The 12463-nt window shown below is 43.8% G+C and overlaps 1 protein-coding gene across 2 annotated transcripts in view; it reads right to left on the bottom strand.

The window, feature by feature from the left end:
• EPHB1 (EPH receptor B1) overlaps positions 1–12463 on the bottom strand; it is a 434509-nt gene that overhangs the window by 48392 nt on the left and 373654 nt on the right. For both annotated transcript variants that reach the window (XM_012451172.3, XM_012451174.3), the window contains 2 exons: positions 11845–12092; positions 3811–4026 (listed from right to left, as the gene is read on the bottom strand). In XM_012451172.3, coding sequence (XP_012306595.1) covers positions 3811–4026; positions 11845–12092 — 464 coding nt within the window. The remainder of the gene's footprint in view (positions 1–3810; positions 4027–11844; positions 12093–12463) is intronic.

The following is a 12463-nucleotide window of genomic DNA, read 5'->3' as shown; positions in this document are numbered from 1 at the left end:
GGGGGGCTTCCTGGTTTGATGGTCATGTTCTGTGTCTTGATGAAAGTTTGGGTTATGCAGTTGTATGCATTTTTAAAAACTCTAAATGTACACTTGAGACTTGTGAGTTTCACACTAGGCACATCTTACCTTAAAAAAGAACCATAAACAAATACATGTTAGAGACATGTATGCTAAAGTGACTAGGCGAGATATGTAATAATGTCTGCAAGTCACTTGAAAATTCATCAAAACAACAGACGGTGTGATGGATGGGCAGAGGGATGAATAGATGGATAGTTACATAATAAAGTTAATGTACCAAGATATTAATTATAGGATCTAGGTGGTAGGCATATGACTGTTCTCTGCCAAATTCTGTCAAGTTCTCTATGTGCTTGAAACTTTTCAAAATAAAATGGTGGGAAAAATAGATACATTTCACAGGTACTAAATATTCAAATGTAAAACAAACCCCCTTCCCAATAAAATAGTCCAGGAAACTTTAAGAAATATTGTATAGCCTTGAAGTGAACATAACTTTTAAAGTAGTAACCCAAGAAGACTTAGCTATTACATGAATGCTACCCACTTTATAAGCCAAAGGATAGCGTAAACAATATAAAGGAATAACAGATGGGGGGAAAGATGAATTGTATTACACATGGCAGGCAAAGGAGTAACGTCTCTAATATAAAGAGGCTTTTTATAAGTTTCTAAGAAATCAACAAACAACCGAATAGAAAAATAGGTAAGGACATGTACAAACAATTAATAGAAAACAAATTCCTGCACCATTTGAAAAGATATTAATATCACTAGCACTCAGTTGAAAATGTAAATTAAAACAAAATGATGGTACTTATACACATTGGAGTACTATTCAGCCATAAAAAAGTATAAGATCCTGTCATTTGCAACAACACAGATTCAACTGAAAGTCATTATGCTAAGTGAAATAAGCCAGGCACAGAAAGATAAACACCATATGCTCTCACTTATTTGTGGGATATAAGAATTAAAACAATTGAACTCATGGAGATAGAGAGTAGAAGGATGGTTACCAGGGGTTGGGAAGGGTAGTGGTGGGAGGTGGGGGTCGGGGGATGGTTGAGTACCAAAAAAAACAGAAAGAATGAATAAAACCTAGTATCTGAGAGCACAACAGGGTAACTATAGTCAATAATTCAACTGTACATTTTAAAATAGCTGAAAGAGGCTGGGCATGGTGGCTCGTGCCTGTAATCCTAGCACATTGGGAGGCTGAGGTGGGCAAGTCACTTGAGGTCAAAAGTTCAAGACTAGCCTGGTCAACATGGCAAAACCCCTTCTCTACTAAAAATGCAAAAAAAAAAAAAAAAAAATTTGCTGGCTGTGGTGGCAGGCACCTGTAGTCCCAGCTACTTCGGAGGCTGAGGCAGGAGAGTCACTTGAACCTGGAAGGCAGAGGCTGCAGTGAGCCAAGATCACACCACTGCATTCCAGCCTGTGTGACAGAGTGAGACTCTGTCTCACAAAATGAATAAATAGGCTAGGTGGGGTGGCTCACACCTGTAATCCCAGCACTTTGGGAGGCCAAGGTGGGCAGATCACCTGAGGTCAGGAGTTCGAGATCAACCTGGCCTGGTGCATGTAATTCATCTCAGCCAGGTACTTCATGCCAGGTACTACATTCCTGGTGGAGTGTGAATGTTTGCAAATTTTCAGAAAAGTCATCTTGGCAGCAAGGATGCCCAAAAGACACCTCAGATCACAGAGGAATAGACACAGTATGATCCCAATTTTATAGAATAAAATTTTCAAATTTTTGACCAAAGAGAAAAATGTTAAAGAAGGCATACTTAATTGCCGAAAATGATGCTTCAGGGCAGGTGTAGGTAAACTATGGTCTGAAAGCTAAACCCCGCTGATCATTTTTTTTAATAGTCCATGAGCTAAGAATGATGTTAATAACTTTTTAAGGAGTTAGTTACATTCTAAATAATTATATAATTATCTACGTATTAGCCTTTATTTTTCCTCTTAGCCAGCAAAGCCCGAAATATTTACTAGATAGCTCTTTCAGATACAGTTTACCAACCTCTGCCTCAGGAGAATTTTAGTTTGTTATATGTTTTAAATTTAATTTAAGTTCTGGGATACATGTGCAGAATGTGCCATTTGTTACATACGTATATATGCACCATGGTGATTTGCTGCACCCATCAACCTGTCATCTAGGTTTTAAGACCTGCATGCATTAGGTATTGGTCCTAATGCTCTCCCTCCCCTTGCCCCCCATCCCTCAATAAGCCCCAGTGTGTGATGTTCCCTTCCCTGTGTCCATGTGTTCTCATTGTTAAACTCTCACTTATGAGTGAGAACATGTAGTGTTTGGTTTTCTGTTCTTGTGTTAGTTTGCTGAGAATGATGGTTTCCAGCTTCATCCATGTCCCTGCAAAGGGCATGAACTCATCCTTTTTTAAGGCTTTATAGTCTTCCATTTCGTATATGTGCCACATTTTCTTTATCTAGTCTATCATTGATGGGCATTTGGGTTGGTTCCAAGTCTTTGCTATTGTAAATAGTGCTGCAATAAGCATACGTGTAAATGTGTCTTTATGGTAGAATGATTTATAATACTTTGGGTATATGCCCAGTAAAGGGATTGCTGGGTCAAATGGTATTTCTAATTCTCGATCTTTGAGGAATCACCACACTGTCTTCCACAATGATTGAACTAATTTACACTCCCAGCAACAGTGTGAAAGTGTTACAATTTCTTCACAGCCTCGCCAGCATCTTGTTTCCTGACTTTTTAATGATTGCCATTCTAACTGCTGTTTCCTTTTATTTCTCTGTATTGTTTTGATTTTTGTAATAATCATGTATTACTTTTGCAAGTTTAAAGAGGATAGATAGGTAGACAGGTAAGTAGGTAGATAAGTCACTTTGGGTGCTGTTGAAAATGGATGTAAGAAGAAAAAAGGAAACCAGGGACTCCAGTTAGGAAGCCACTGCAACAATCCTGGTGAAAGGGAATGGTGCTTTGGAATAGGGTGGGAGCAGTAGAGGTGGAGAGAGAGGGATAGATTTTTTTGTACCCTATGGGGGTTGCTAAGGGATTGGATATAGATGGACACAGAAAGAAATCAAAGATCATTCCTAGGTTTCATTCTTTAGTTAAGTGAGGCCAACTACTGAGATGGAGGGACTAGGGAGAGGATATTGGAGAGTAAATCCAGAGCTCTATTTTGGGCTTGTTAAAGCTCTAAATGAAATTGTGTGAACTAGGCAGTTGGATACAGATGATTAGAGCTGCTTAGGATGTAGAGAGGGAGGCTGAGCAGGAAATACAAGTTTAAGAGTACTCACTGTGTAGATGGTACTTGGAGCTATTTGGAAGCAACAGACAGGGAAGAGATAAGGGGATCAAGAGTCTACCTGGTGACACAGTGCCCAACCCAACTGCAGATCCAAGGCTTCATACATGCCTGGGTCTGCTCTCTTCTGACAGGTGCCTCTGGTGCCACTGTGTTCCTGCTTGGATTCCCTCAAATCATCTGTTCCAAAATTTCCTCTTCCCAAGAAACTAGTCAAGGAACACTATAGCTTCATAATAGATACTGACCCTTCCTCACAGTCCAAGCCCAAATGCTTGCTTTCTTGCTTGAACAACCAACTGCTGTGGCTTCTCCTGGATGGATGGTCCTTCTGGCATCTTGGTCTCTCAGTGGAGAGCTCAGTTCAGGTCCCCTTCCCTTCCAGTGTGCCCTGCCACAGTTCCCAGACACATGTAGCCCCTTTTCACTCATGCCATGCTTCTACCTGAGAATGCCAAGAAGGACTCACCAAGGAGCTGGTGTAGGTGGGATCTGAGGTGTCATCCTGGAGGTAGCGGGAGAGGCCAAAGTCAGACACCTTGCACACCAGGTTACTGTTGACCAGAATGTTCCTAGCAGCCAGGTCCCGGTGCACATAATTCATCTCAGCCAGGTACTTCATGCCAGCAGCGATGCCCCTGAGCATACCCACAAGCTGGATCACGGTGAACTGTCCGTCATTTTGCTGAAATAAGACATAGAGGGCATTGGGATCAAGATGGGCTTCAGTGGTTAAGCAGAGGCAGAGATGCTGTGGCCCTATTGCTTGTCAGTTTCCTCTGCTCCAGGCCAAGCCCCCGCTGCATCCTTCTCCCTCCCCCACTCCCATCCCCCATCCCTCTCCCTGAATTCTCTGTTCTCTTCTTGCCAAGCCCTGTCAATTTAATCTCCAAATTACATCTCAAACCCATCCACTTCTTTCCATCTCCACTGCTGCCAGTCCAACCAAGTCGCCGTCATCCATCACCTGTAACAGCCTCTTTGCCCGCCCCCCAATCCATTCTCTCCAGCCAGAGCCATCTTTTAAAGACATAAATCAGGCCATGTCAGCCCCTGGCTCAAAAATATCTAATAGCCTCCCATTGCATTAAGGAAAATCTCCAAACTCCTTAGCACGGTCCAGGAGACCGCCTGGGATCAGTTACTGCCTTACCTTAGGCCACTGTCACTAATGTGCTAATGCCCCAGTGACTGGCACCCTTTCTTCTTTTCCAGGACAAACTCTTCCTGCCTTAGGGCCCTTAAACGTGCCATTCCCACTGTTTTCCCTCCAACAATCAACATCTACTTGGCCTTCAGTTCTCTGTTTAAATATCACTTTCTTAGAAAGGTATCCCTTTAACTACTCCCCTCCCTCAAATATGATTATCACAAATATGATGACTATGTTTAGTGCATGCTCTTAGTTGTCTTCTTAGCACATATCACAAGTTTTAATTGTGTGTGTGTGTGTGTGTGTGTGTGTGTGTGTCTGACTGTCTCTGCTGCTCGATTTTTTACTCTTTGAGGACAAGAACTCTGTCTTTTTTTGGTCACCATAGTATTATTGGTGCTGAAAACTTTAAGGTAGATAGAAAAATCTCAATTAATGTAAGTTGAATGAATGATGGATACATCTTTCCCTCTTTATAAAATCAAGCATGTAATGCACCTTCTCTGGGTAATCACAGGGCTTTCAGCCTTTAGACTTGGATAATCATATCTGCCTCACAGGACAGTGGGTCAGGAGAACCTCATGCACAGTGTCTGGCACAGGCAACTCTCCTAATGAATGGGAGCTGTTGCTGCTCTTTCTCATGGCAACCTGTAGTGCTGCCCTCACTCTAATCATTTGTGGGCTCAGAGTTTCTTGGGTGGATGCCCTCCCACTGGTTAGACAACAGACTCTTCAGTGAATAAAACAGTGTCTTCCTCCTGTCTCCCCAAAGCTCCTGTGTCTTGACTTTGCACACACCAGTTAAATCAATAGACCCTAGGCCATGCTGCCAAGAACATACTTTCCATCTAGTCCAGCCCCAGAAGCTCCCCAAAGGGCCGAGAGTTATGTTCTATGAGTAGAACACAGACTAGTCATTAGAATGATCTGACCAGAGGAGAGGTGGAAGCAGGACACCTGGGGTTTAGTCTACGTTTACTGCTAAACACAGGCACTTGACAAGGCAACCATGCCCTGTGTCCCAGAGTCCTTATGTGAAATGCAGAAAGCATAGACAAGGAGAGGAGTTCCCATCATCGAGCATCTATTGTATGCGAGATGTTACACAATGCACTCACATGCATATGCTCCTGCAAAAACATTTTCCATGCAAAAATAAGCAAGAAAAAATAAAAGACCTGTTATAAAAACACTCTACTTATGAGCAGCAACAACAACAATCAAAAAGTCTGACAATGACCGCATGAACTGTTGGAAACTCAGTTCCTCACGCAAGATTGCAAGCTTGGATCCATGTTCTGGGGGCTATGCTCCCCGATCAATTGAAGGAATAGAGAAAATGGACTTTCTCCCCTCCTTCTGGAGATGTCTACCAGTAGAAGGGCTCCCAAACACACTGTGTTTGACACACTCCAAGTTCCAGGCCATTTCTAACTCTAACCATAACCACCTCCTAACCCACCCAGGAGATTGGATGTATGTTTTCTCCATAATAGATTCTTCCAAGCAACTTAAAAAGAAAGTACAGAGCTACTTTTTGGAAACTCTGACTTGTTTTCAGCACGTTGCCCATCTGTGAGAGCTGGATGTGCAGTGAGTGATGCGGCTCTTCCTCTTCACTAATACACTTCAATCAACACCTTCTCAAGAAGTTAGCCAGGCTGTTGCTAGCACCAAGTGTTTTCTCAACTAGGTCTCTGGGGATTTGCCCCTTCAGAAAGTTGTCATGCAACTTCTATCTATTACAGAGATGTATCTCAGCCACAAGTCACATGGGTTGTATTTCTTCAATTCGGTGTATTATTTCCTCTCTGTAAGCGTACAGGCAACAGTGTTTACACATACAGAATGTCTCTCTAAAAAAGCTGGCATTTGGGGAGAGCACTGGGGTGGCTTAAACAACTTTGAGAAGAGTAATGTTGAAAGTGCATGCAGCAATGTGTCTACGTTTTTGCTTTAAGTCATTTAAGTCTTCTTAGAGCTTCTTTATGATCTGATTTGTTTTAAAATTTAGATTAGTCATCCTTATAGTTTCTGGGGTCAAAAAAAAGAGAGAAACAGTTAAAGGTCCAGGCTTTGGAGCCAGCAGACCTGATCTGGATCCAGGCTCTGCAGCTTAGTGGTTGTGTGGGCTTGGTCAAGTTACTTAACTTCCAAGCAGTGATTTCCACATCCATAAAATAAGAACATAGTGTCCATTCTTCATAGGGTTCTGCTGAGACTAAATGAGATAACACATATGAAGGGCCATAGCTCAGTGCCTTGTGGACTCCAAGATGGTGGCAATGATCCCTGCTAATATTAGCAGGGCCTTAGTAATGACTCACAAGTCAGTTCCCCTGCACCTCAGATGTGTGTGGTGAAAGAGACTGAGGACACCTGGGACCAGAACTCTAGGTTCTTATGGCTTCCTGGTGGGAAAAACATCCTGGGATCATTGTCCTTGGGGAGCCCAGTACTCAGCACACGCTGAACTCAGCAGGTGACAGATAGGCATCTGTAATTGTAGTACATGGTTGAGACCTAATGATGCAAACCTAAAGTTGGATCAATTAGTCATAAATGTTGGTAGCATCCATCACTTGACTTTTGAATGGCAAATACTTCACAGAATATGTTTTGATCCATAAAACTGGTCCTGTGCAGTAGGCAAGGCAGGCAATATTAAATTGTTTTCACAAACAAGATAAAGGAGGCCTAGAAAATGTATGTGATCAGCCTTAAATCACTATGTGGTTTTGAGTTATAACCATAATCAAAGGTCAAAATGGTAAATCACTTCTCCACTGACAGTCCATCTCTGATCAACTGGTGATGGTGGCCTCAAACGCTGTGTGGAGAAGAAGGCTGGGTATAAGTTTTGCAGGGAAAAGAACCATGATTGATTAATGATGCTACTCTTATCTGGGTCTTCTTTTTTTTTTTTTTGAGACGGAGTTTCGCTCTTGTTACCCAGGCTGGAGTGCAATGGCGTGATCTCGACTCACCGCAACCTCCGCCTCCTGGGTTCAGGCAATTCTCCTGCCTCAGCCTCCTGAGTAGTAGCTGGGATTACGGGCACGCGCCACCGTGCCCAGCTAATTTTTTGTATTTTTAGTAGAGATAGGGTTTCACCATGTTGACCGGGATGGTCTCGATCTCTTGACCTCGTGATCCACCTGCCTCGGCCTCCCAAAGTGCTGGGATTACAGGCGTGAGCCACCGCGCCCGGCCCTTTATCTGGGTCTTCTAACTCCTGTCCCATGCTTCTGCCACTGGAATATGCTGACTCTGCAATGGGCAATACATTTTCTTTAGAAATCTTCAAGGGAACCACATAACAAGATAGGTAGGGTCACATCTGTTGATTTCATAACCTTGGTGAAATTTAAAGATAAAAACATATTAAGATTTTTTCTGGCATGTTTAACTGTCATATGCTCAGTTGATTGGCATAATTCTCCAAGAAGAACTTTTAGAGATATGAACAGCAACATTCAAAGATAAACAAGACAGAGAAAAGCTAACTTATTTCTTAGTGACTTTGGGAAAGAACCTGGCTCCATGCTGAACACATAGTAAAAATATAGTACAGAGAAGAAATACAGGTTTAGGTGAGGTGATTTAAACTTCCCTCCCTTCATGAAGTGCTTTCTGCTGAAATTGCTTTTCTGCAAGTGCACTGAAGCCACTTGCTGGCCCTTATATTAGACAGGAAGGATTTAGGTATCTCAACTTTCATTGACAAACCCACTTTAGGAAATGAAATCCTTATTTGATTTGTTTGAAGAAAATGAATCATAGACTTTTTTCTAACTGAAAGGGAACTTTCAAGCTCATCTAGCTCAATGCCTTTAGGTTATAAATTGGGAAACTGAGTTAACAGATTTTCTCAAGGCCACAGGGTGACTCATAGCACAAACCAAAGCAGAACCTTGGTCTCAGGACCAGTCTGGTGTTCTCTTCCTGATGTCTGTGTTGCTACCTTCCAGTTTCAGCCCATCAGTGAGCTTCTCTGATGAGAGATGTCCCCGTCTGACATTACCCAGTGACTTTCAAGAGCCTTCCACTTATGATTATTTGTGAGAGAACCAGCAGCAACCACAAAGCCAAGCTTTAGGCAAGAAGGCCTATTGGAGCATATCAAGAACCATGTTAGCCAAGCCACGGGACACTGGTCATGGCTTCAGGAATTGTTCCTAATATTAGGGAAGAGCCAACAGGTTGAATCCCTTGAATTTGAGTGCCAAGAAGGAAATATTTAACTATGGATTTATATGCTATGTAATCCAGGGCACAATCATTTTTAGAAAATGGATAATAATGAACTATCTACTGAGCGTGTCGTTGAAGAATAATGGCATCTCTCAGATGCCGATTCAGGGCTAGAGCTGAAGCCACTCTCCAAAGACACTACGACCAGTGGGAAAGGAGAAGTTGGAGGGGAGGAAACAGTTGCAGAAATTGAGGCCTAATCCTTTTCCTTTCTTCTCTGAGTAGTGATCCTAAAATTATCCTACTTCCCAGAAGATGGACCCTGTAGAACTGAACTGATGACCTATTTTTCGATTTTATCAAGCAGCAGATACATCAATTAATGTTGCTATGCTCCAGGGTTCGGTAGTAAGGCTGAAATTAGATTTATAGATTACCTGCCTCCATGCAGTGCGAGGAGTCAGAAATGCTTCGTTTCCCCGTCTCCTCCTGGCACTGCCTGCTCCCACCACTCCCTTCGTACCTTGCCTTCTCCTGTTTTCCCATGCTCCTCTCTTGCCCCCAGGTTTTCTTCCCCTGCAAGCTCAGCTCATCATCATGAGAAATGCTGATGTCCAACATGCCTCCGTGATCTGGGCCCGAAATGAAAACAGGCCCTAGGAAGAGCAGCAGTGTGGGGTTTCAATTTCCCGCAGGCTCCTGAGAATGAATCTCCCTGTTCCCCTGCACAGTCCAGTGGCGGAGTGTGATCACGGTCCCCAAATCAAGTAGTGGCTCTCTGTGAAATCCAGTCAGGTCACTGGTAGGAAATAAATGACTCCCAAAAGGGTCTTGACACTGGTTCCAGAAAATGCTTTTCTTTCTCACATTGCCTTTTATAATCAAGTTTATTCAACACTGTTTATTCAACTCAACTTTATTCAACTTCTTTAATTCAACTATCTTCATGAGATCTCTGATCATAAATGAATGTCCCCAGGAAAGCACAGACAATGCCTTGCACTGATGAGAGGGGTAGCAGCAAGGACAGTGAGTGAGAAATAAGGTACACACAGGATGGCTAGAGCTCTCTTGCCACTCCCTAGCATTTTTCTTTGAGAAATAATTTTTCATTCAACTAGCATTTACCATGTGTGCAGTATGCTAGGTACTAAAGTTTCCAAATACAAAGCACAACCCATACCCTCAAGGAGGCTGTCCTAGGCAAAGTACATGGGTCCAACAATCTACATCAGTTGTCTCCCAACCCTGCACCCCCAGAAAAACAAAAGCCACTACTGCCTAATGACCCAGACTGGGTGAAAAGTTTGTTACTGTCATACAAAGGTAGCTTCAGTAGTGTGCTTCTAGACAAGTCTCCCAGCTACCCTTCTACACTACAGTCCCTAAGCTCTGTTTCTGAGTGCTGGAGCTACCATGCAGCTGCTGACATATTACCAAACAGGTCCACACTTACTTTGGCCTTCATATTTTGCCATTCCATCAGCCTACCTGCCTGCTTCCTCACTCGCCTGGCAAGTTCCTCATTCTCCAATATCAGATAAATTATTCCTCCTCTTTGAAGCCTTCCCTGGATTCTCCAGGAAGATTTGAGAACTTCACTTACTACATATGTACTTAACTCATGGGGAGAAAATATAAGATAGGCAAATGATTGCTAGAAGCTTTGGGCACTAGCAGAAGCAGGGGCTACATTTGTGGCAGGCTGTACTCTCTAAGATGAACATAACGAGATCTCCCACCTATTATGTGTAAGAAGACACTGAGTTGATGTCCCTTCATCAAAACGTGGGGTCTGTTTTCTCCCCTTGTATCTGGGCCTGTCACTATGTTGGAAGTGACACTATGTGACTTCCTAGGCTAGGTCACTAAAGTGATACAGATTCCCCATTCTCCTCTTGGGATGCTTTTTCTGGAGATCCAGCTTGCTCTAAGGAAGTCCAAGCAGGCCACATAGAAAGGTGGCAGGCGATACTCAGCACTGACCACATAATATTTGAATGAAGGAGCCTTCAGACAATTCTTCAGCCCTCAAGCTACTGCAACTGACTCCATGTGGATTAGAGGTGTCCCTCCAAAACCTTTCCCAAATTGCAGATTCACGAGCAAAATAAATAGTTGTTGTGCTAAGCCACTGAGGTCTTGGGGGTGATTTGTGATGTTTCATTAGAGCAAGGTTTCCTTTATCTCTATAGGGACAGCATCCAGAACAGGGCCTGGCCAGAGCAGTGATCCCAGCAATGTTTCAATGGCTGACCCTTTAATTTGCAGCCACAGCTATTGTTTGGTTGCTTGGGTCATGTGTGTAGCCAGCTGCTGGGTATCACCCTGAAGTCCTTGCTCAGAAGGCTCTGCCCATTCTTTGATGCTGCCCACTGGACCCTCTGCTCTCAGTTTCTGCTTCCTGGTTGAAGCTGTCAGCTTCCACTCCCCTGACATCAGCATCTTAGCCATTCTCATTCAACCTTCCTCTAGGTGCTCTGTGATACCCTACAGAAATAAAAACGGTTCCCTTGTGGGCCTGGCTCTACTTTGGGCATATTCTGACAACAATCTGTTACAGGTCTCCCAGCCAAAGGCCTTCAGCTACTCCCCACTTCTGCTGCAAGTTGGTTGGGAATCTTCACCAACCACAGAAATAACCCGTGGATGCTTGTGATGCAGTCTTCCCCTTCCCTGCCTGGCAGTGCCTCCTCAGAGGGCAGGTGGCCCAGGCATCAGGAAATGGCAACCCATTTTACTTCTGAACCTGTAAATGGAGAGAGCAATCTGGGAGGGTGGCTGTGCTGGTGAAAGGCAGAGATGGCTGCGGATGTTTCCATGAATCACACAGGGCTATGCAGCCGCCAAAAGTCTCTTCAATCTCTGTGATTCATGCAGATGCCAATGGCCATTCTTCGCCCCTCTCTATTCATTTTATTCATCCAACAAGCATTTGTCAAGGCCCTGCTCCATGCCATCCTCCTCCTGAGGATCCTACAAGCCCTGTTTTGTTCTCTTCTTTTAGCAACAAATCTCTGCTAACATCTCCAATGCCCATTCACACTGGATTGGGCAATTCCTGAATGGTAGGTTGTGCTCAGGGAACCCCTCTCCCCAGCCACCATTCACCTGCATCCAAGTGCATCATCCAAGTCCCTGAGTTGCTCTTACCCTGAGGAAAGAATCCAAAGCACCATTCTCCATGAACTCTGTGATGATCATGACAGGCCGACTCTTGGTGACCACACCCTCCAGGCGAATGATGTTGGGATGGTCGAACTGACCCATGATGCTCGCCTCACTCAGAAAGTCCCGACGCTGCTTCTCCGAGTACCCTGCCTTCAGGGTCTTGATGGCCACGTAGATTTCCCTCTTGCCTGGCAGTTTCAAACGCCCCTTGTACACTTCTCCGAACTCTCCTGCAACAGCAAACATGCCATTAATATCCTCTTCCTTCTCAGTCTGTGGAACCAAGAGGGAAGGTATCTAATGGAGAACAATGGTGCTTCAAGGTATGATTAAAATGGTGAAAACTGAAATAGTGATCTCTCGTTGTGACTATACTGTCTTGGCTGTAACCAGTTTATGGCAAACACAAAAGGATTACTAAAGTACATTCCTTACCTTGGTTCTTAGAAATAGTCTGGCCAGCACTTTGGGAGGCCGAGGTGGGTGGATCACGAGGTCAGGAGTTTGAGACCAGCCTGGCCAAGATGGTGAAACCCTGTCTCTACTAAAAATACAAAAATTAGCTGGGTGTGGTGGCAGGCGCTTGTAATCCCAGCTACCT

The sequence above is a fragment of the Aotus nancymaae genome, unplaced genomic scaffold (assembly GCF_030222135.1).
Source record: "Aotus nancymaae isolate 86718 unplaced genomic scaffold, 86718_ANA_hifiasm-v0.15.2.pri h1tg000019l, whole genome shotgun sequence".
Classification (NCBI taxonomy): Eukaryota; Metazoa; Chordata; class Mammalia; order Primates; family Aotidae; genus Aotus; species Aotus nancymaae.
Note: the sequence above shows the minus strand (reverse complement) of the source record. Positions and strands in the feature narration are given on the sequence as shown.